We start from the raw sequence: 21,726 nt of genomic DNA on the forward strand, positions 1-21,726 counted from the left end.
GTAGGCAACACTGCCGTTCAGCATCTCCACGCTCTGCAAGGAAACCCTGAATTTTCCTCATAGAGATGCATTGATTCAATGCACCTTTATTAGGTGCTGATTGGCCAAAATGGCATTTGGCCCCACCCCATGCCGCCTCCTTGCTGATTATAAGCCAATTCAATGCTTTCCTTATGGAAAAGCATTGGATTGGCAAAAAATAGGCAATACTGATGTCATCAAGGAGGCGGGGTGAGGACCCTGGCTGCGCTGTAAATAGGGTGAGTTTTCACCTTTCCTAAGAGAGGAGGAGGCACAAGCCAGCTAAATGGTGGATTAAGCACTATGGTGTCAGGAACCTCTTGGCTCCTCTACATTTGATTGTCCCCATAGTCATCCAACTATTGCCTCTAGGTCGCCCATTTCATTTGTTATTTATAACTTTTTATTTATTTTCCATATCTTTGTCCTTGGCGCAGCCATCTTTGTGTTCCTTGATGACAGTGCCGCTTTAAAGGACCACTATAGTGCCCTGAGGGTGCCCCCACCCTCAGGGACCCCCTCCCGCCGGACTCTGGGGAGAGGAAAGGGGTTAAAACTTGCCTTTCTCCAGCGCCGGGCGGGGAGCTCTTCTCCTCCGATCCTCCCATTCGGCTGAATGCGCACGCGCGGCAAGAGCTGCGCGCGCATTCTGCCGGTCGCATAGGAAAGCATTATCAATGCTTTCCTTTGGACGCTTGCGTGCTCTCACTGTGATTTTCACAGTGAGAATCACGCAAGCGCCTCTAGCAGCTGTCAATGAGACAGCCACTAAAGGATTTGAGGGCTGGATTAACCCATTTATTAACATAGCAGTTTCTCTGAAACTGCTATGTTTATGAAAAAAAATGGGTTAACCCTAGCTGGACCTGGCACCCAGACCACTTCATTAAGCTGAAGTGGTCTCTGTGCCTAGAGTGGTCCTTTAAGCTAAAGGTGATTCGGTGCCTATAGTGTTTCTTTAAGCTTACTTTTTTTCCATTTCTTTCTTTCATTCCTTTAAAAGCAGTGCTTTATAATTCACACATGATAAAGTAAAACTGACAGAAATCTTGCACATTTCACCAGTAAACGACTGAGTCTGTTATGTTTTTATGAGTCCTTGTACAGTCTGTGTGTCTCAATGTACTTTAGCGACTGTGATGCTCCTCTCTGAAGCCACCCTCCTGGTACATGTCTCTGATAATGTGTCCGAATTGTACAGACATGCCCTGAAGCTCACCTTCTTCTGCCTTTTTACTTTTCCAGGCCATTGATGATGACTGTAATCAGACTGGACAGATGACCGCTGCTCTGCTTGACTGGCCTCAGGTACCTTCCCTTCTTAAACAGGGTTTAGGATGTAAACTGAGAAACTTGTCTCTATTGATGACTTTACCCCCTGTGGTCTAAAATGGCGAACAATCCAGCAGATCTATTGCTCCACAAAGGATTTTGCATTAAATAATTTTTGTTTATCTCCCACCCCCTCCCCCTTGCTTCCAGTTGATGCTGCTGCTGTCTACACACTATGCATGTCACAATACGTTATCTGTAGAAGGAAACTTTTTTTTTTTCCTTCTCTTTAGGCAGGTGTGATAAAATCATACAAAGGATAAAAGTCATGAACTCTGCGTAGAGAACCAACAAAATAGACAAATCGTGACACTTATTTGGGAAAAATATGGAATGATTTATTGCACGCTGTTCCTTTTTAAAAGACAAAACCGATATAGGGCCGTAGCGCCTATTCCAGCTGTTCATTTGGGTTATGGTGTACCCGTTATAGTGTATAAATAAAGTAGAACAACCAGGAGGGCAGTCCATAGCACCTTACTACAATTGTACCCTTTTCAATATTTATTGGACTCTTATCTACTTATCCTGTATATTACCTTAGATTTCAATAAAGGTAGGGCTTCCTGACCCCTCATTTTTCCTCCTCCTCTGGATCCCCCGCCATCAGCAGAGGGACCATGTTTTTTTCTCGTTCCTTTATGTCTGCTGCATTGATTTGACCTATTTTTAGGGGTTTTCTTGCTTTATTCTGTTTTCATAGTGCTAAAATGATTTAAGTAAGAATGTTTTCAAAAAAAGAAATGTTAATAGTTTATTTTTATCAATTGTCACCCTTGCCTTCATAACAGTAACAGCTTCTCTAGGTAAAATGCACCCCAAGCTGCATGCTGAGACGCACTAACTGAGTTGAGTTGGATTGTTTAAGGTCCCCCCCTCCCCCCCTTTTCTGTTTTCTGTGGTGGAATAATAATAATGCATTTAAACAAAACAAAAAACATGACTTAGGATTTCTAGATTTTTAGAATGTATGGAAATGGGAATTGGGAAGGTTCCGTTCATTGGTTTTCTTTTCACTAGTCTGACTTCTGAGATATGCCGCCTTTTGAGAGTTCTTTTTATGTATTAATACTACTGCTAATATTTTCCCTACATAGGGGACGTTTGCATCTGAGGTGAAGGTGGATGGAGAGAATGTAACCGTAGTTCGGGAAGTGGATGGAGGTCTGGAGACCATCAGACTGAAACTACCTGCTGTCATAACTGTTGACTTGCGTCTTAATGAGCCGAGATATGCTACTCTCCCAAATATCATGGTGAGAATGCGTTTGTGCAAATTATACTCTATATAAAGTCTCATTTTTGATACTGATAACAAATATGTATATCACTATGTGTGTTTTTAACCCTTTCAACACCAGCGGGAGGTGGGGGTGACAATACGTTTATGGCTCTTTTGTATTCCTAACATTAGTGTTTCTTTAAAGTAAACTTTAGATTGAATGTTCCTTTATAACCTTAATGTTGAGGTAATTGGGCATATTTTTGTGTCTCATGACAACCCATAATGCCCGTATTACAAGAGGCTGCCTTCAAACAGTACTTAAGATCCTGACCAGCAGTCAATACAATGCACACATTCCAAAGCTTGATGTCTTCTCGTCAAAAACTTGTAGCTGAATGGCAATTCTGAGCCCTGACCTAGATCTAAATCACGGTCATTGACCAAAGAATTCACAGATGAGAATAAACTAGTGACAGGACCTGTCTGCCGTTAAATACAAACTCTTTGCAACAATAAAGGTAACAAAGGCATCCTTAAATCTTTTCAGATTTTTTTTTGTTTTTTTGTTATACTTTGCTTAAAACTGTAACTTTAAAAAAAAAAAAAAAAAAAAAAAAAAAAAAAAAGACTTGAGTATTGGGATCAGTTGAAAGAATCTAGATTTTCACTATTTTGTTTATGGACAGAACATGTCTTTTTATATATATATATGTATGTATGTATATATATATATTTATCTAGCCATGATTTTAAGCAGTTCCAGTAATTATTACACATATTATTGACTTTGCAGAAAGCAAAGAAGAAGAAAATTGAAAATGTGAAGCCTTCAGATCTGGGGGTGGACATTTCAAGTCGAATCCAGATTTTGAGTGTGGAAGATCCTCCACAGAGACAGGCTGGGGTTAAAGTGGAGTCTGTAGAAGACCTTCTATCCAAGCTGAAGGAAAGTGGGCACATCTAGCAGGCAGAGGGTGAGTATTACTGACCATGTCTTCTGAAATTAAAGTAGCGCTACTGGCTGCCAATAATGCTGAGTTAATAAAGAAACTTGGCCTTTGAAATTCCTGTTTTGATGCAAATCCCCTGGGTTGTCGTTTTTTTGCAGCTGTTCTCTTGGTTTTTCCCTCAAGGGCCAAGCACATTCCATAAACCCCTGCTTAGCATGCATTTATGAGATCTAGAGTTCAGTACTCTGCGACGGTGTAATTTATCAGAAAGTGTTAACGGCACTATTGCTCAAGCTGACAGCAGCCTTTTTCTGATTGAAACTATAAGCACGACTCTAGTTTCTTATCAGAAAGTCGGGATGGTACTTACATAGCATGTTCTGCACTTAATAAATAAGACTGGTCAGGGCTGAGCTTATTGTAGCAGCAATGTTTGCAGTTTTCAGCAATTATCGAACATTAAAGGCACACACACTGCTATGGACACCATCCGGCAGCTAAACCAAGGGCCAGATCTCTTAAAGGAAAACTCCAGTGCCAGGAAAACAATCAGTTTTCCTGGCACTGGAGGTACCCTCTCCCTCCCACCCCAATCCCCGGTTACTGAAGGGGTGAAAACCCCTTCAGTCACTTACCTGAGGCAGCGACGATGTCCCTCGTCGCTGTCTTCTCCTCCGCGCATTAGCGCTCCCCATAGGAATGCATTGAAAAAGGAATTCCAATGCTTACCTATGAGGAAATGAGCGATGCTGGAGGGCCTCACACCGCGTGAGGACGTCCAGCGATGCTCTAGCACAGATAATCTGTGCTATGTGTCAGGAAGTGACCTCTAGTGGCTGTCTAGTAGACAGCCACTAGAGGTGGAGTTAACCCTGCAAGGTAATTTTTGCAGTTTATAAAAAAACTGCAATAATTACACTTGCAGGGTTAAGAGTAGTGGGAGTTGGCACCCAGACCACTCCAATGAGCAGACGTGGTCTGGGGGGGTGGAGTGTCCCTTTAAGATGCTTAGAATGTCCTTGTAAATATTTGTCCTGCCATTCAGTAACTGCATGTTTCAACAATGACTACTGGAAAATAATCTCTGGGCTTTTGGCATTAGAAATAATGTTATTTCTCACCTTCTGGGGCTTAAAGGGACACTATAGTCACCCAGACCACTTCAGCTCAATAAAGTGGTTTGGGTGCCAGGTCCTTCAGGTTTTAAAACTTCAGATGTAAACATAGCAGTTTCAGAGTTACTATGTTTACATAGCAGGGTCAATCCAACCTCTAGTGGCAGTCTTCCTGACAGCGCTGAATAAAAGTAAGCTGCTGAAGAAGGGGTTTTAACCCTTCAGCGCCACGGGAGGGGGACCCTGAGGGTGGGGGCACCCTTAGGGCACTATAGTGTCAGGAAAACAGTTTTGCTTTCCTGACACTATAGTGATCCTTTAAAGTGTACGAGTCATGGGTAATGTCAATGGAGGAATTCAATTTCATCTTTACCTATTGCTAGTAAGTATGTCATTGTTTAAGAAAGGCTAAAGTCAGGTCTTCCTCTCCTCTTTGAAAACGTGGCATACAGCGCTATGATATGTGTTTGACGTATAATAGTAATTTACGGTGTGTAATATAATGCATAGTTGTTTACCTCCAAAGTAAATCGAGCTTGCGTGCAGTGATGTGCTATATTAATGCTATGCTTCCTTCTGGAATCTGTCAAGTAGAAATCTCAAATGGTCTGTTAATGGCAAATGCACGTCCTGTTTAAAAAGGAGATACTGGGACTTTACACACTTTAGTACAACAAAAGGAATTGAGTCACACACCAGTGACAGCAAATCCATCGCGTCTGTCTTAAAGGAAGGTGTACCATGCTTGGAAAGTGCCTTTGTGCTTCCTAGAAAGGGGCAGTCCCACAGACAGTGAGGAGCAATAGGTGGATGTTGCAGCTTGTGTAACAACTTGAAAACCAATACGATGGCGGCTGCAGCAGTGCTGGACTGGTGGTAGGTACATCAGGTGCATTTAATCTGGAAAGGAGTAATCTCACTTTCTTTTGCTGCAGCTGTAGTTTGACAGTATGAGGGGAGGTGGTCGCCTTTTATAACCATTTTTAGACTTTTTGCAGCTACTAAAAAGCTGCTTAAAAGTAGTTTTATCAGAAGCTGGGATTTTCTTTGGTTTAAATGCACTCAATGTCTAGGCTAGCTATAATCATTTTATTATATATAGCAGCACAGTGTATGGGTAGGTATTACGATATTTAAGATTTTTGTTTAATGTCCTGTAACTGCTTTCCAGGCTTTCACACAATAATGCTTTGCAGCACATACACAGGTCTGGCCAACCGGGACCCCAGGTGTCTCAGCGTTGTTTGGGGTCTTATGATTTGCCTCTTTTTTGGGTGACCCCCATTGGCTTTATGCCTCTGAATTTTGGAATATGTGGACCTTTTTAAAAACCTAAACAATGATTCGGAAATGCATTTGTATCTAATAGGTTTTTATTTATTATGCAAGTATCAGGGGAAGTGTGTCAAGAAAAATATTATTTGTAAATAAAATGTTTATGAAATATTATTTGCGTATATTGCCTTATAGGCATTACTATTGGCAGATCAATAATGACACACGGGAGAAAACCGATATGGTGCAGCATGTAGACCAATAAAACAAAAAATAGTGCAATTCTTCTGCGTGGCAAGTATTAATTAGTATCTAAAGTGAGTAAATCAAAATTCACATTTAAAGGAGCCTTTTAAAGAGATACAGGCACAATTCTGTGTGCCTTTGAGGTGGCACCAAAATCTTCTTCTTTTGCAACCTTAAGAGGTAAGTGTTACCCTGTACAAATTATAGCGCTGCACTTCACTCACACTTTGTGTTTTAGGTGGGGGTATATCACCTAAAAAGTATTTTTTTTTTTTTTTTGTGTGTGATCTAAAGAGTATCCACTGGAGTGTTACAGCTGCTGATATATAGCAAACTGCAACTTCATCCTCCTACTAGGAATTATGGGTTGTCTTGTGCATCCTTTTAATGTTTGTGTAGCTCCCAACATAAAATAAGAGAACATGACTGTGACGGTAGTCACCATCACTGGGAGCACAAGACGGACACTTCATGTAGGTCCCCAGATGACTTTTATGTTTGTCACCCTGTGCCCATTATAAGTGCTGGGTGTGTAATATTTTTTGTTAAATGTCTTGTGTGCTCTCCTGTCCTGCTGATGCTCTCTACCAATTCGGTGGATGTGGCTGTGGAGCCCATGTAGTGCCCCCTGTTAGGTGCAACTATTATGTGCACTACCTGATTATCAAGACTAGATGATTTGCATATTATGGTTTCTGCAGACAGGGGACATATTTCTTGTTAGTCATTGTCTTCCCCATCCCTTTATACATATTTGATTGTGCTATTATGGGTGTCCCTGTGATTCCCTTTATGATTAGGTTATGTGTACTGGATTAAGTGGGTGAGAATAAGTTGAATGAAATTTTTATAGGGGAAAGTCCAGAGTAAAAATAAGTACTGTGTGGTAGTTCCATTGGGAATGCAATTGAAATCCCTGTAACAGTTATCATGTTGGCTAGATGCACTGGTCCCCGATCCTATCATCATCTACACAATTTAAAGGTGGTGGATTCACTAATAAGTTCAATGCAACAAATACAAATGTATCTCTCTCAAAATGTGGCATTTGTATCAAAATGTGCCATTAATGGCTTACTGAACTTGTTTTGTAAGATTTTTTTTTTTTTTATAATTCTTTATTTTTGTAGTGCTTAGAATTACAGACACGTTTAAAGCGCCATGAAAGTAGATATAAGCCAATAAAGTAACACAAGATATTCATTAACATGTCAAGCATGAACAGCACAATTTTTTATAGGGAGGTCAGAATGGTAGGACTGTCTATAATGTTAGTAACATCTCTAGTGATAAATACATGAAGTAAAGTTAGACAGTTTGAATAAACTTATATGCTTTTAAAGATTAAACGTAGTTGAGATTTATGTGAGTAGCGAGGCCTCTAGGGCTGTGTAGGTGTGTGAGCATTTTGGATAAGAGTGTCAGGTGCCTTAGGCCTTATGTGAAGCGTATGAGATTATCCAGGGAGTTGTATGTTGCATGCTGTGTGTGTCATTTGCTTAGGTGCATATGATGTTGGGCTGGTAGAGAGGCACAGGCAGTCAAAAAATAGCGATAATAATTAGGCAGTTCAGTCATGCAGGTTAAAGACAAGCATCGGTGGGCTAATGTAAAGTTGAAATGATGATGCCAGGCTAAGTCATCCAATGCCGCTTGGCAGTCTTGCGCGGGGTTCCAGCTGCTCTGCTACCCTGCTATGGTGTATCCAGCCGATCCGGACAATGCAGGAGGTCATCATAACAGCTAGATCTGAGCCCCATGGTGCGGGCCTGCCAGATCGTGGGAGACCGTGTGAGGTTGTGTACTGCGGGCGCTGGTGTCTCCTCCAGGGTCTGCCCAGGCGAGGGTCTGCTGCTTGCCGGTAGCGGTTGAGGAGTTGCGGTGTAGTCTGCCCGGGATCCTTTGGTCGTGACCAGACCTGAATTGATTCTCTGTGCCGCGGCTGTTTTTCAGGTAGGCTTCGTTTCGCTTGGAGCTGGCGTGTGTGGGTTGTCGCCATGATCAGTAGCAGACTCTTGGGCTTTTGGGTTCCTTTAGTTTGCCGTCCCCGGTGCCGTTTGCATGCTTTGGGAACAGGCGGAGGTGTGCGCTCTTGCTGGGGGTTCACCGGTACCGTGGTGGTAACCCTGTGTGCCTTGGCCTGGAACTCCCGGTTCGTTATCTTGCTCCAAAACCTGGCGAATAGCTCATCCAGCCTGGTTTCGAGGTCGTTATGCTCTATGCCTCGAGTACATGTGGCTGCGGCCATTTTGTCTGGCTGTGCCGCTGCTCGCTGCTTGTCAGATTCAACCCCAGAGGCTTGGGCAGGGAGGTTGCCCCTCAGGGCTGGACCGGGATAACCCCCGCCGGTCCAGGGGGGGGAGCAGGGCTTCAGTGGGTCTGTACCTCCGATGTTTCGGCGAGGAGAGCGGCCGTCTCTCCCCGGTTCCGCCATCAGTAGGCCGCAGCTTGCCTTCTTGGGCTCTCGGTCACCAACACGCTCGATTCAAGTATCTGGCTTTTCACCAGGTCACCCCTGACACAGGTAGTGCACCCCGGCTTGTTTGGTGTCTCAAGTTTGGCGTTTGGTCGTAAAATATCAGCAAGTAAAGCAGGAGCCCAGCTCTCATGCGTCCTCTCAGCTTGCTGGCTTGGCCCCGCCCCCTGTTTTGTAAGATTTATCTAGATAAAAGATTGCTTAAAAAGCAATGCAGGCAAACCGTGATATGATGGATAACATTGATTCGGAAAAAAAAATCATTTTTATTCTTCTTAAGGTAAAATTGAAATAAGGTCAATGTTTATACATTTTTGTCTTCATCAAATTCTTGAAAGTGTTGAACCTGTGAACTTTATGGATTTTCTCTTCAACTCGATTAAGTACTTAGAACCATCAAACTTTAAGAGGCGCTTTTTTTTTTTTCTTTTTTCTTTTTTTCCTTCTTTAAAGATTCACTCGTAATTTTGAAAAAAGTAGCATTCACTGGCTATAGCAGTAGAAAGCAGTAGAAAGAGGGAAGTGCTCATGCCATTGTACAGAACACTGGTGAGACCTCACTTGGAGTATTGTACGCAGTACTGGAGACCGTATCTCCAGAAGGATATTGATACCTTAGAGAGAGTTCAGAGAAGGGCTACTAAACTGGTTCATGGATTGCAGGATAAAACTTACCAGGAAAGGTTAAAGGATCTTAACATGTATAGCTTGGAGGAAAGACGAGACAGGGGGGATATGATAGAAACATTTAAATACATAAAGGGAATCAACACAGTAAAGGAGGAGACTATATTTAAAAGAAGAAAAACTACCACAACAAGAGCACATAGTCTTAAATTAGAGGGGCAAAGGTTTAAAAATAATATCCGGAAGTATTACTTTACTGAGAGGGTAGTGGATGCATGGAATAGCCTTCCAGCTGAAGTGGTAGAGGTTAACACAGTAAAGGAGTTTAAGCATGCGTGGGATAGGCATAAGGCTATCCTAACTATAAGATAAGGCCAGGGACTAGTGATGTCCCGAACAGTTCGCTGGCGAACATAGCGTGTTCGGGGTCCGCCCCCTATTCGTCATGGAGGTGGGAGGGAGGGTCTGCTGCTGATTGGCTGGAATGTGTCTGCTGACTGTGGTACAAGGTCAAAGTTTACTCAATGATGACGAATAGGGGGCTGACCGAACATCGCGCATGTTCGCGATTGCGAACACGCTATGTTCGCCGGCGAACTGTTCGGGACATCACTACCAGGGACTAATGAAAGTATTTATAAAATTGCGCAGACTAGATGGGCCGAATGGTTCTTATCTCCAGTCACATTCTATGTTTCTAAATAAAACAAAGTTTCCTAGTATGGCCGGACCCATACTACTTCTGTCTCTCTTATATAATATCTCCTATATCACTTTGCAGTAAAAGAAAATTTCTCTTACTGTGCAGTGATGTGTCAAACTCATGGGGTGCAATCTGTGCAGCTAGCGAGCGCCTATCTATTGTAAGAGGGACAGAACTGGACATAGTATTTACAGAATCCCTAGAACACTGGTGTTAAGAGTGTGTTCCCAGTTTGTCACTTCATAAAAATGCTAATTTCAATAGAGATCAGCACTTTTATAAAGTGACACGGTTTCTCCCTCCCAGCGGTCAGTTCGATGACTGAGAGGGTGCTCTTTGTGATTGCTTTATGCCCTAACAAAAAGCAGAAGGCAATAATAAACTGTTACATTTATGTAGAACGCAGCAGTGTTGTATGTATTATGCAGAAAACTGGAGTGTTCCTTTTAAAGAATCCAGAATTATTTTTAAGTGGATCCTCCTAATCACTTGTGGTGGTTTCTATTAAACCTTATGCAAAGTTAATGTGTTTGTCTTGACCACAGATTAGACAAATTAGTTCAATTAGAACCATTAATATGCCCGCATTCATGCCTATTGTAATTCTATATACAATGGCTGGTTTATTTTATATTTTTTTTCTTATATTGAATTATAAAGTAAGTGGTTTATTGGTATATGTAGAGAGTATTCACAAAATAATAACATTTTGTTTCTCCAAGTACAATTTTTTTTTTTTTTTCATTTTTTTTTTTATGTTTAGGCACTTTGTAAGCTTCACTTCTAGACTCTCTCTTTTTAAGGCTGATTCATAGCTCCTTTTACATACCCTTTTTTTTCTTTTTTCCTCCTCTTCTCCCAGCAGATTACTTTTTATAACTTCACTAACCTCCACCATTAGGCAGGTTACCGACAGCACCAATACTGATGCCACACAAGTATCTCTGTGGTTTTATTGTTAAACACAACTGAATAGGAGTAAACTCCAGCATTCTTAACTACCGTACTTCTGGACAATGCTTTGGGAGAAGCAATATTTTGTAACCCGGAGCAACAAATCGGAATTAAATACAGCTCAGAACTGTATTTCCTAGAATGGTGAAGGAAATAAGATGTCCTTGCTTTTGTGCGCTTGACCCCTTTTTTTTTTTTTTTTACACCGCTATCAAACATTTTGATTTTAGTGTCCACGAGTTTGATTTGTAAAGGGGTCATTTGTGGCATGTACTGCCATCACCATTTGGTGTTTGTGGTCTACGAAATGTAGGTGCTCTATGAAATTGAACGTTCAATAAATATGGCCAGAATTGTTGAGCTGGAAAAATATCTGGTGGAGACTATTTACAAAGTGTTTCTACTTTAACATAACATTTGTCATTTCATAGTCCATTCTCTATAGTTCTTGGTGAATCAACTGCTTTAACAAAAGTGCAGTAACTGGTCGAGAGATATAATTTGCCCTGAGTGAACTCCACACTATACTGTATATAATCCAGAGATGTAAGCCATTGTATGGACCTTCTCATTGGTCCATGTCACGATTTGGATGCAGATGTACAGTAGGTGCCGTGGAAACCAAATCGATTTCTTTCCTGTGCAGCTGTACCTTGCCTCCCCAATTAGACAATTAATTAATCTAACTCGGTAATTGAAGTTGTCATCTCCTGATGCAAAGTGCTCCTGCCAAGGGTGGGTGACTAGAAAATGCCATCAATATTTTGGTGCCTAATTTGATAAAAACATAATTTGATAAATCTGTTTTTAATTATGTTTATGTTTACCGCATTTTAATGTGCCTGGCATATGCATGCAATGCCTCCATTGACAGGATGAACAATCCATCTTTTCAGACACGGCAAGTCGTCCTTTATCTTAAATGCCAGTCATGCCAAAGAGGTATAACGTTTACTTTTATTATGAAACCTTACTCTCAAATTTGCTGAATCTTTTATTCTAAAATTCGAGGAGTCTCACAAAATGTATTTGGGGAAAAAAAAAATCAATCCGTATTTCTTCTGATTGCCTTTGATGTAAAGGTGTAACATGTCATACATGTGGTCTGCTTCGGGTAAATTTTAATATAATATTATATTCGTACTGTGCATTCTAAATAGGCAGGCTTTGCATAGATGATTACCTGTGTAAAATTTGTCTCTTTATCTCTGATGTGATCTGCCCATGCCTTGGCACTGCCTAGCATGTCAATCTTTACATTTGATATTTTGTCAATCTCTAGATAAATCTGGCCTAATGAAGTGATACCCTGTCATGTTTATATTCCTGCCGCAGATTTTAGCTCTTGTCTCTTGATTCTTGCCGTACACTAAACCTAGTTGCTGTCCATCGGGAAGTTAGATGGCTTCCAATGAATAATTCTTGCACTGATTTTGCTTTTAGAGTCCTTTCTGCTACCTGACATTTTTCCTATGGTTGACTAGTCTGGGGCAGCTTATGATGGGCAGACAATTAATGACATGACTGGTTAGAAAAGTGCCTTCCTATGCCGGTTTCCTGTTTAAAGTCTCTGACCTCTGTCGTATGGGCAGTTGTTTTTGGAAATATCATGACTGCACTTAAGTTTATACATCTGTCAGCAGTGGTCGTGAATATCTTGCTAATCCACGTGTTAAAAAGGGTGTCCACAAAGCTTTCAGCATGTATTGTATATTTGTGATTCAGCAATGCAAATATCAACACTGAAAATGTATATTGTTGTTCCCATATTTGTTTATGTATATTTTCAGCCTTGTGGGATTATTAAATAACTGGTTCTAGAACTCCACATTTTAGTGGGTTTGTGGTTGGTTTGTAGTGCATTGGTCATTGCTGTTGGGAGGGCAGTCAGGATAACCAGTTGGATTTGCTTTTTAAGGAGCTAGTCATTAAAAATCTTGGAGCAAAATCTTGCCTCTCCAACATAAAATCCACATAATATTAGTGTATCACTTACTTTTTTTTTCCTGTCACTATTTTTTTATTTTTTATTATTCCTTTGACAGTTTCTTACATGGAGACGTTAGATTGGTTCACGAGGCCAGTCTCTTTATTCTCACACATCCTTGGCTGTCTTATCTGATGACCACAATCCCTACTCCATTCTCACAAATGAGCACCCAGTGTGCTGCGTCACCCCTCCTCTCCTATCGCGAGCAGTTAGCATGGCAGACAGAGTGAAGGGACACATGGCACCCTGATTTGTCACCTGTCATGCAGAAACCGAGATAGGCGAAGAATTCCCAGCGTACATTCTGTGATAACATCCGCAGGATCCTTGTCACATCTGTCCCCCCTCTGCTTAGCCTGACCCTACAAGACTGCTCCTCACGGCTCTAATTTTGTGAGCACAGCATGAAGAATATAGAAATACAAAAACTGACAACTGCTTAACCCACTTAACACAGGATAATGAGAGAAGCGGTGCGCACCAGACATTTCGATTCAGATGCAGATGTGAAGGAATAGTGTGGGCCTTGTTTAACACATTCAGGATATGGGTTAGGCAGATCCAGTTATATCATGATAAACGTTGTGTGTCATTAGTTGTTAAAGAGTTGAGTAACACAATCCATAAATTGAATTTGATTTTTAAGGCTGGAGGCAATGAATAAAACACCAAAAAAAGGTTTTGTTAATGTGTTTTTTTTATTTTTTTTATTTTACTTTTATTTGTTTCATGCTCCTAATTTAATTTTTTGTCCTCCTATATGTAAAAATTACCTAAATAGCAATTTTTTATTTTTTTTAACACTCTTGTATTGCCGTACCTTTTAATGCAGGATTGTGTAGGACTACCAAGCCACTAGCATTCATAATTCATACACTGTTTGAATTAAAAATAATAATCCTGCGGAGCCAACAGCCGAACGGACTGGTCGCATCTCTGGAGAGCTCCGAGATTTACAGGCCCAAATCAAGCGAAATTCGAAGTTTTTACCCCCCAAAAAGCTACCAAAGTCCACCTACTGCAACAGGCGGCACACCAATGGGCAGGAAACATAAAAAGCCAAAACCTGACCCACCCCGGCCGGGCACCAGCATAGGGGATCTATGGCGGCGAGCACGTGACGCTCCGGAGCCTGACTTAGACGCCTACATGGATGACTTTGTAGACTCCGACGAAGGTCTCTCCGAGCCTGAGGAGACATGCCCACCGGCAATGCACACCCTGACACAGCCTCAAGCAAAGCCGGACACTGCCCCGGTCACTAAAGCTGAGATGAGAGAGCTGTTGGCGGAGCTCCGCAGAAACATACAGGGCGATATGGCTGAAATGAAAAAAGATATTCAGGGCCTAACACATCGATCGCGTGAGCACTGTGGAGCAAGACTGTCGCAACCACACGAGACAAATGTCCACGCTCCAGCAGGAGGTGCAAACGCTACAACTACAGCACCTGAGGATGGTACAGACTATGGCGGCACTGGAAGACTCACGCCGAGCCCAAAACATAAAGGTTAGAGGCATTACAGAGACGGTCCCGGAGTCTGAACTTCCCCACTTTATACGGCGTCTAATTAGCAAACTACTACCGCCGACTTAGGCCAAAGGGGTTGTACTGGACGGCATGTTCAGAATCCCGAAACCGCCTACAGCTCCCCAGACGGCACCCAGGGACTTAATTATCAAATTTCAAAAGCGTCAGGACAAGATGGCTGTGATGGCCGCCGCCAGAGGTAACACACCCCTCACATTCGAAGACATGGCCCTCTCACTTTACGCAGATCTCTCTAGAGGGACTGTGGCCTGGCGCGCAACTCTACGGCCCTTCACCACTCTGCTCCGCGCACATACCATCAAATACCAGTGGCGCTCCCCGCACAAACTTCAGGTGACCCAGGGTGAAAATACCTACCTTATAACGGACCTGCAGGAAGCGAAGACGCACCTTGCCTCCCACCAGACTCGCTACAACAGTCCCGAGCTCCTTCCAAACCACACGAGTGGAATCCGGCCACCGCAGAGACCTTTGTCCCAAGAGTCACTGCCCGCACTACACGGACAGTAGTCCCTACCTGAGCGCTCCAGACGGGAACACCTACAAAACATAATTCTGTTTTATTGCCGCTCCACAGTTTTGTTCCTATGGTTTGAATATGCATCTGGACAGGCTGAATCAGCCACTATACACTCACCAGTCTGTCACACTCGAGTGCAACAACCCACAAGTCTAAAAAATGGACTACCAAACACCTCTCTTGCCCACTAACCGACTGATTTGTTCTGCGGAAGGAAGGCCTGACCAGCGTGCCACGACCCGGAGAGATGACCATTCGGGACACTGGCTGACGGGTGAATATGACAAGACTCTATGGGACTCATGGCCCCCGTACAGTTAACCCCACAATTACAGTGGGCAATATAGCTATACTCTTACCACAAACTAGGGGCCGCCATGTGACCAGAGTGAATTGACTTTTGGGATACGTTCCTTTCCCGTTTGTTTTTTCTTTATTCATTTTTGTTGTTCCTTCTTACGATTTTACTTGTCTTAACGTGGTAAAACACAATGTAAAGGATAGCTACCCTGCCTCTACAATGGATACTCATGACCCAGACGGGAGTAATGCACATAAGCAGAAATGTTATGTTTCCCTCACTGACTCAACTATCTTTAATAGAACTTACAAATGTGTTGCCTGCTCATATGCCACGTTATGTTTACTGTGAAGGTTATTACACTGATTGTTCCTGGGATTGAGGCTGAACAAACCTGTTAAACTTTACACAATCACTTACACTCACACATAACTAGCTCTCCCGGCCTCACTCTCTTCCCTATGTGCCAGACCCGTGCCACGTTGTATCTTGTATACTGTTGGGTACCTATTGAATATTATCCATGGTGCCATGGGTCACAGCTCTAACTAGTCTTAATATTATGCAGCTTGTCACACCCACATCACATTTTATGCCGCATAACCCTACAAGTAGCATCTAGTCATGAAGGTTTAGTCTTTGATGCATGTTCTTTTCCTTGATTTTTTAAAAAACAAAAAACTGTGCAGAAATCTCACATGTCACATAATGCGCTGTATGTTGAAACACCATACATCATGCTACCACTGCTGTGACGTATTTAAACTATTTGTTAATTTGTGCACAACAAAAATAAAGAATTAAAAAAAAAAAAATAAAAAAAAAAATAATAATCCAATTGCACAGTCCCTTCTCTCTGCCGCTATTCAGTGTGTGGAATATGTTGGCAGCCATTTTTAAATGGAAAATCTTGGAACCCTGGTCTAGTATGTTACATGTTTGCAGGAATGAATTCAGACCTTTTCATCACCACTTTTAGATATGTGTAAAAGGTTGTGACCTTTGTGGTGTGTGGTTGTGACTCATGAATGAGACATTTGTGGTGTGCGGTTGTATTTCTTTTAAGTTCTTGTGATCTGTCATCTGTGCATGCGAAGCGGTTCATAGTAGGGAGAGCAGTGGATTACTTTACATGCAACACGGCAGTATGGTAAACCACTTCCTGTCTGTGGCTTTAAAGAAGGTTTGAGGCCGATTTAGTGCAGACAGACAACTTGGGTAGAGATTATATTGTTTTTAGTGAACTGCGAATTTCATAATTTGACTTGTACTTTCTGTTAAATAGAACAAACAGGAGGCTGCGCAAAAAGTTGCTGTGTGCACACCAAGGTGCTACTTGTATTTATTTGAAGGACAGAATATCACAAACATTTCGGGCATTCCCTTTCTCAATGCACCATGTCCCTCCCACCTTACCACCCCCCTGTCCGTGATTAGTGAATTATTGGAGTCCTCCTGGGATTCGGTCGCCATCTTGCTATGTTTCCCAGCATGCTACGGGCGTCAACGTTGCTAAGCAACAATAAACAAAAGTAAGGAAAGGGCTCTACACACCGATCTCCTGACTGCTTGGGAGATCAGAAAGCATCAAACTAGGGCAAATCAATCGAGAACCGATAGATTCCTCAATAGGAGCAAATAGAAAAGCTTAAAAAGTCATATAAACATTAAATTGGTGTGAGCCCTATTATTATAATGCAATCAGAAGGTAGCTCAAAATATATTCAAGTACATATTATAATATAAAGTAAAATACTGGGAAAGAAAAATAATTCTAACTAGGCTTCAGAAGGAATCCAAATACACAGTGCACAAAAATAGTATTCACAATATACATAAAATATATGCAAAAAGTAGGAGCCGAACAGGCAAGCGAACTAGACGCACATTGCATGAGCTCCTGCAGTGTAGGCCCAAATTCTGCAGAAATCTGGAGATTAACTGCTGCGATTTTCCCACAAACCTGCCTGTGAGCTGGGGGAAGCAACCACGAACATGCCGTGCTAACATGCTAACGAACATGCTAACTTGAAGCCTGACTCGACCGGGAACCGCAGTGGAACACTCTTAGGAGACAAGACGCATGATTATGGCTTCACTATAGCTATTATATTATAGCTATTTGGAATGTGAGTCATAGAAAAGGCATGGACAGCCGCTTCATACACTCGAAAGAACTGTTTTTCTAGAGCCTCGAGCCACCAATGGCTCCTCTCTGGATAAAACCTACTTGGGGAATTATTTTAAACTTCCTTGTAAGGGCTCTGTTTCCCTTCATTGAGAGCAAGGGGAAATTGTTTTAAGCCTAAATATAGAACTGTTTTCTTTGAATTAACTCATGCACTACATACGCTGTATTTCTGTTTGTCAAACGGGATGGGACAGGTTTAGACCCAAGTTTTATTTTTCACTTTGTTAGTGTTTTGCCTTTTCCCTGCAAGACCTGCCCATTTGTGCATATAATCCACAAAAGATAGAAAGGCAGAAAGTAAGGGAGATGGGGTCATGTAACTGGGTAATTGATGAACCACACATCGTTTTTTTCCAAAAGCTCTTGCAAACTGGCTTTGACCTTCCACTCCTGTATGGTGATATCGATCGCGTCAACTAAACTAAGCGGACCCTGGACAAAGCAGATTGCACATCACATATGTTGACACACTGTATCAATCTTAATGCTGGGAAAGAGGTGGGCATGACTGCAATAAAGGGTAGTAGTGATGGCAAATAATTACTATAAAAAAACTTCCCAAACAGAGCTGCTGAGTAAACAAGATGTCCACTCACACCATGGGAGAAGGTGACGAATGCCAAGTTAGCATATTTGTCAAAAGTTGAATTCCTATTTATGAAGCGCTACGAAAAAATATACAGGGGGGAAAAAAGCGGAATTACTGACCTGGCACACCCAATTTAACTATGAGCTACTGTATTTGCGGTATAACTGTCCTACTAATTTGTCAGAAATTTTTGTAGAGCAAAATTATAGGGGGATGCCCTTTACCTTTTAATAAATTACAGTGCTAGTCTATGGTTCTTTATTAAAGAGGCGAAAAATCTTACAACAAGAATAGCTCTCTATTTAAATTACAAAAATTTATAGAAATTTACACGACTGCTATACCACAAAAACAAATACTATGCAAGATAGTTGCTTAATAGCAACGACTTTTCCTGTGGAATAAGAGACATTTCAGTGTAATATTTTGGTAGCAGGGGAAACCTCTAAAGGGTTACTGAAAGAATTAGAACTACTACAGCCCAGGAATACCCTGGTGCAATTTCCCAGTAATGGGGTCAGAACTGCAGAAGCTAGATGATGCCGTGCGCTCAGTCAGTAAATGACACTATGTGCAAAGAATATGCACTATTCACATTATCTAGTTCAGAACGAGAGTTTTGGGCTAGCCAATGACGCAGCCGGTGGTTAAGTTAGAACTCGGGCAGGTAGCCTTAAAGGGACGGTTCTGGGCTTAAGCTGTTAACTAATGGTTTTTAGCTGCAAACTCTGGAAGACTGAGTCCGATCACTCTGCCTTTGCACTTCAAGTGCCGCTGGTAGTCTGATTGTGTGTCCATGACATCCTCAGCCATTCAGGAAAGTGTAAAAGGTTTGTTAAGACGGCACGCATGACCTCCTCACACCCTGACAACTTCATTGGGATTAGGTTGTTATGGAGTCCGGAGTAGTCCTTTTAATATCTCAGTATGTGCAGCATTTCAAACTGAAACGCTACACATGGACTCCAAGCACCATAACCCTTCAAAACACTGCTTGTAATGCTTTGATTATCCCTTTAATGTGCATAGTTTATCCAAAATAATTTATTAATCTTGTCAGAAATGACGACCTGTGAGGACTATTGGCCCGACAGAATGTTGCCAACATTTTTGGAAAGATTAGATGGGCCGAGTGGTTCTTATCTGCCATCACATTCTATGTTTCTATACCTGGTCCTGCAGGGGTTAAATAATACGTGTGTCCTTTAAAACTTTGCAAAATCACGAGCGTGTCTTTATTGTGAGTGATACCGAGCGGCCTGTTTTAAAATCTCAGCAGTTTACCTTTTCTGGCATTATGATGTGAAATATTGGGTCTTTTTGTCTGAAGTAAATCTCTGTTTTAATTTTCGCCGTGACCCCACCTTGTCACATTTCTGCTTCGCTAATCTCCGAGCTGTCATAGCATGTCTGTGATCAGCGGAACTTTTCTGGAAGTAGTTTGAAAATGCTGATGTTTCTATGCCGTAATCTAAAGCTTTCTAAGCAGCATCAGCTGGTTACTGACATTACATTCACCAGCTGTCTGCAACCCAGCATCGGGCAGCGAAGGTAAGTGCTGCAAACTGCACCACTCTCTTCAAATACATACCTGTTAAAAACAGATTATAATTTTTTTTTATATCTATTAAGCTTTTCATAAGTTATTTCCTTTTTTTTTTTTTTAAATTAAAATTAGTTTATTATTTGCCATAATCAGTTCTTGGTGCCTGCCCCGGAGTCCATTTTCCCCTCCATTTCAACACCCACTCCCTCCAAGTAACACAATTTCATTATTTTACACCTACTGCAGTCCTTCCTGTTCCATTCCTCCGTCCCACCCTTTATCTCTACACCTTTTTACATCTCTATTCATGTCACACTTTCATCACCGTCCCTCCCTTGGACACCAAAGAACACCTTGATCTTCTTGTTACATCCCCCTCCTTTCATTATTGCTTTGGCTCCAAATTTTAGCACAATACTCCTAATTCATGGTTCTCATTTTCCCAGTCCTAGTACCCATACCTGCAATGGGTCACCACCTTAACACTTTTGCTACCAAAGCAGAACAGACATGTTCATTTTTGTGTATTTTACAGTATGAAATTTAATTCACTTAGCTTCACTCACCCTCATGTATACTGTAGGAATGATTACCAGCTTGCACAGGAATTAATTTCTCTCCCATAAACAACTAATCACTGATCTAATGCCTGCCGAAAAAAGCTCACCCCCTGCTTCCAAACGGTAAAGGATGTTTCAATGGGCTATATCATTTCTACATTCAGAGAGGGAGTAGTGAATAGACTCTACTGTTTCACTTTTTGCCCGGCATTCCAGAGGTTTATAAAGATTGCAATAGCAGTTTTAGAAACCTTTTATTTTAAAAATATTATTTAACCATTTACGGTATTATAAATCTGTGTAGGCATTATGTTGTCACTTTCAGTAAACAACTGCTAGTAATGCCTTCAGAGTCCTGCAATTACCTAAGACAAAATGGTAAAATACCTTGTTTAGTCTTATGTCACATCTACGGTATGTAGGAATATACATTTTTTACTTGTATACAGACATTCCAGACTGTGGGAAATGTTGCAAGAGAGAGGACACTTTTCATATTGTCAACAACTCGTTTCCCATTTGTTTTGTATAAAGGCTGAACAAACACAAAATTATTTTATGATATCTTCATATGCAAGCTATGCATTCCTTTAAATAAATGTTCTGCTAATATTGTACAGTCAGAAGTACTCGTTTATGAAGGGGTTAACCACTTCTCACTCAATAATAGTTCTCCTTAGTTAGCAGAATCTTCCTCCCGATTGTACCATCGGTTTATGCAAACAGAGCTGGTAGATTCATGATGAAAAATAAATACTTCTATTGTATCCCTTTAAGAAGACCCTGTTCTTTTGTGTGAAGCAATTGTGATCAGTGGTTAGGATTGTTTATTTTTGCGCTAATACCCCTGTTTGTTTAGAATCATAATGAAGCCTGAGGACCAGCTCTGAGATGGATATAGTGCATGTGGTGCCCCACTATAGCCTCATGCTGACATCATGCTCCTAGTATCTGTCCATTTGTAGCTGCTTTCCTATGTTTTGTCATTGACCTTGCTTACAGATGCAGGTTGAAATAAAAACGTAGGTTGTTGTGAATAAGGAATATTTGTAAGGGGACTTTGGGCAACTGCCCATTTTAAATACAGCTATTTATTTGCTAGCTTGGCTGTTTTGGATTAAGCAGTGTGCAGCTCCTCTATGGGTTCTCCACAATGCCTGAGAGTGAACAGATCCTTTTAAATGAAATTAAATGTATCCATTTCTAACAATTTAACTTGGAGTATGTTATGTTTAGATGATGTTGCAGAGTCGTGGCAAAAAAACCCACAAAAAACTAGATACTCCGCCTCCGCTTTAAAACAGGATGATGATCCGCTTCTTGTCATCTCTGGTCTACCAAATAGAACAAAGTCATTTCCCCAGGAAAACCATAAATTAAAGAATCAGTCTAATAACCAACATCATTTCATCTTAATGAGAATAGGTGTTTCTAAGAAAGGAATTGTTTCCATTTTGCCTTTTCCTCCCCTGCTAGTGTCTGCCAGACAACCACTAGGGGCTCCGGACTAAATGAACTAAATAATTGAATCTATTTGGCGTCTAGCATCGCGT

The 21,726-nt window shown here is 41.4% G+C and overlaps 1 protein-coding gene across 1 annotated transcript in view; it reads left to right on the forward strand.

The window, feature by feature from the left end:
- The window catches only part of ETFB (electron transfer flavoprotein subunit beta), a 53,323-nt gene that overhangs the window by 30,777 nt on the left and 820 nt on the right, over positions 1–21,726 (forward strand). The window contains exons 4-6 of the mRNA XM_063436937.1: positions 1,267–1,329; positions 2,451–2,609; positions 3,372–3,552. Of these exons, the coding sequence (XP_063293007.1) occupies positions 1,267–1,329; positions 2,451–2,609; positions 3,372–3,542 (393 nt within the window). The 3' untranslated portion in view covers positions 3,543–3,552. The remainder of the gene's footprint in view (positions 1–1,266; positions 1,330–2,450; positions 2,610–3,371; positions 3,553–21,726) is intronic.

Source organism: Pelobates fuscus, chromosome 11 (genome assembly GCF_036172605.1).
Source record: "Pelobates fuscus isolate aPelFus1 chromosome 11, aPelFus1.pri, whole genome shotgun sequence".
Classification (NCBI taxonomy): Eukaryota; Metazoa; Chordata; class Amphibia; order Anura; family Pelobatidae; genus Pelobates; species Pelobates fuscus.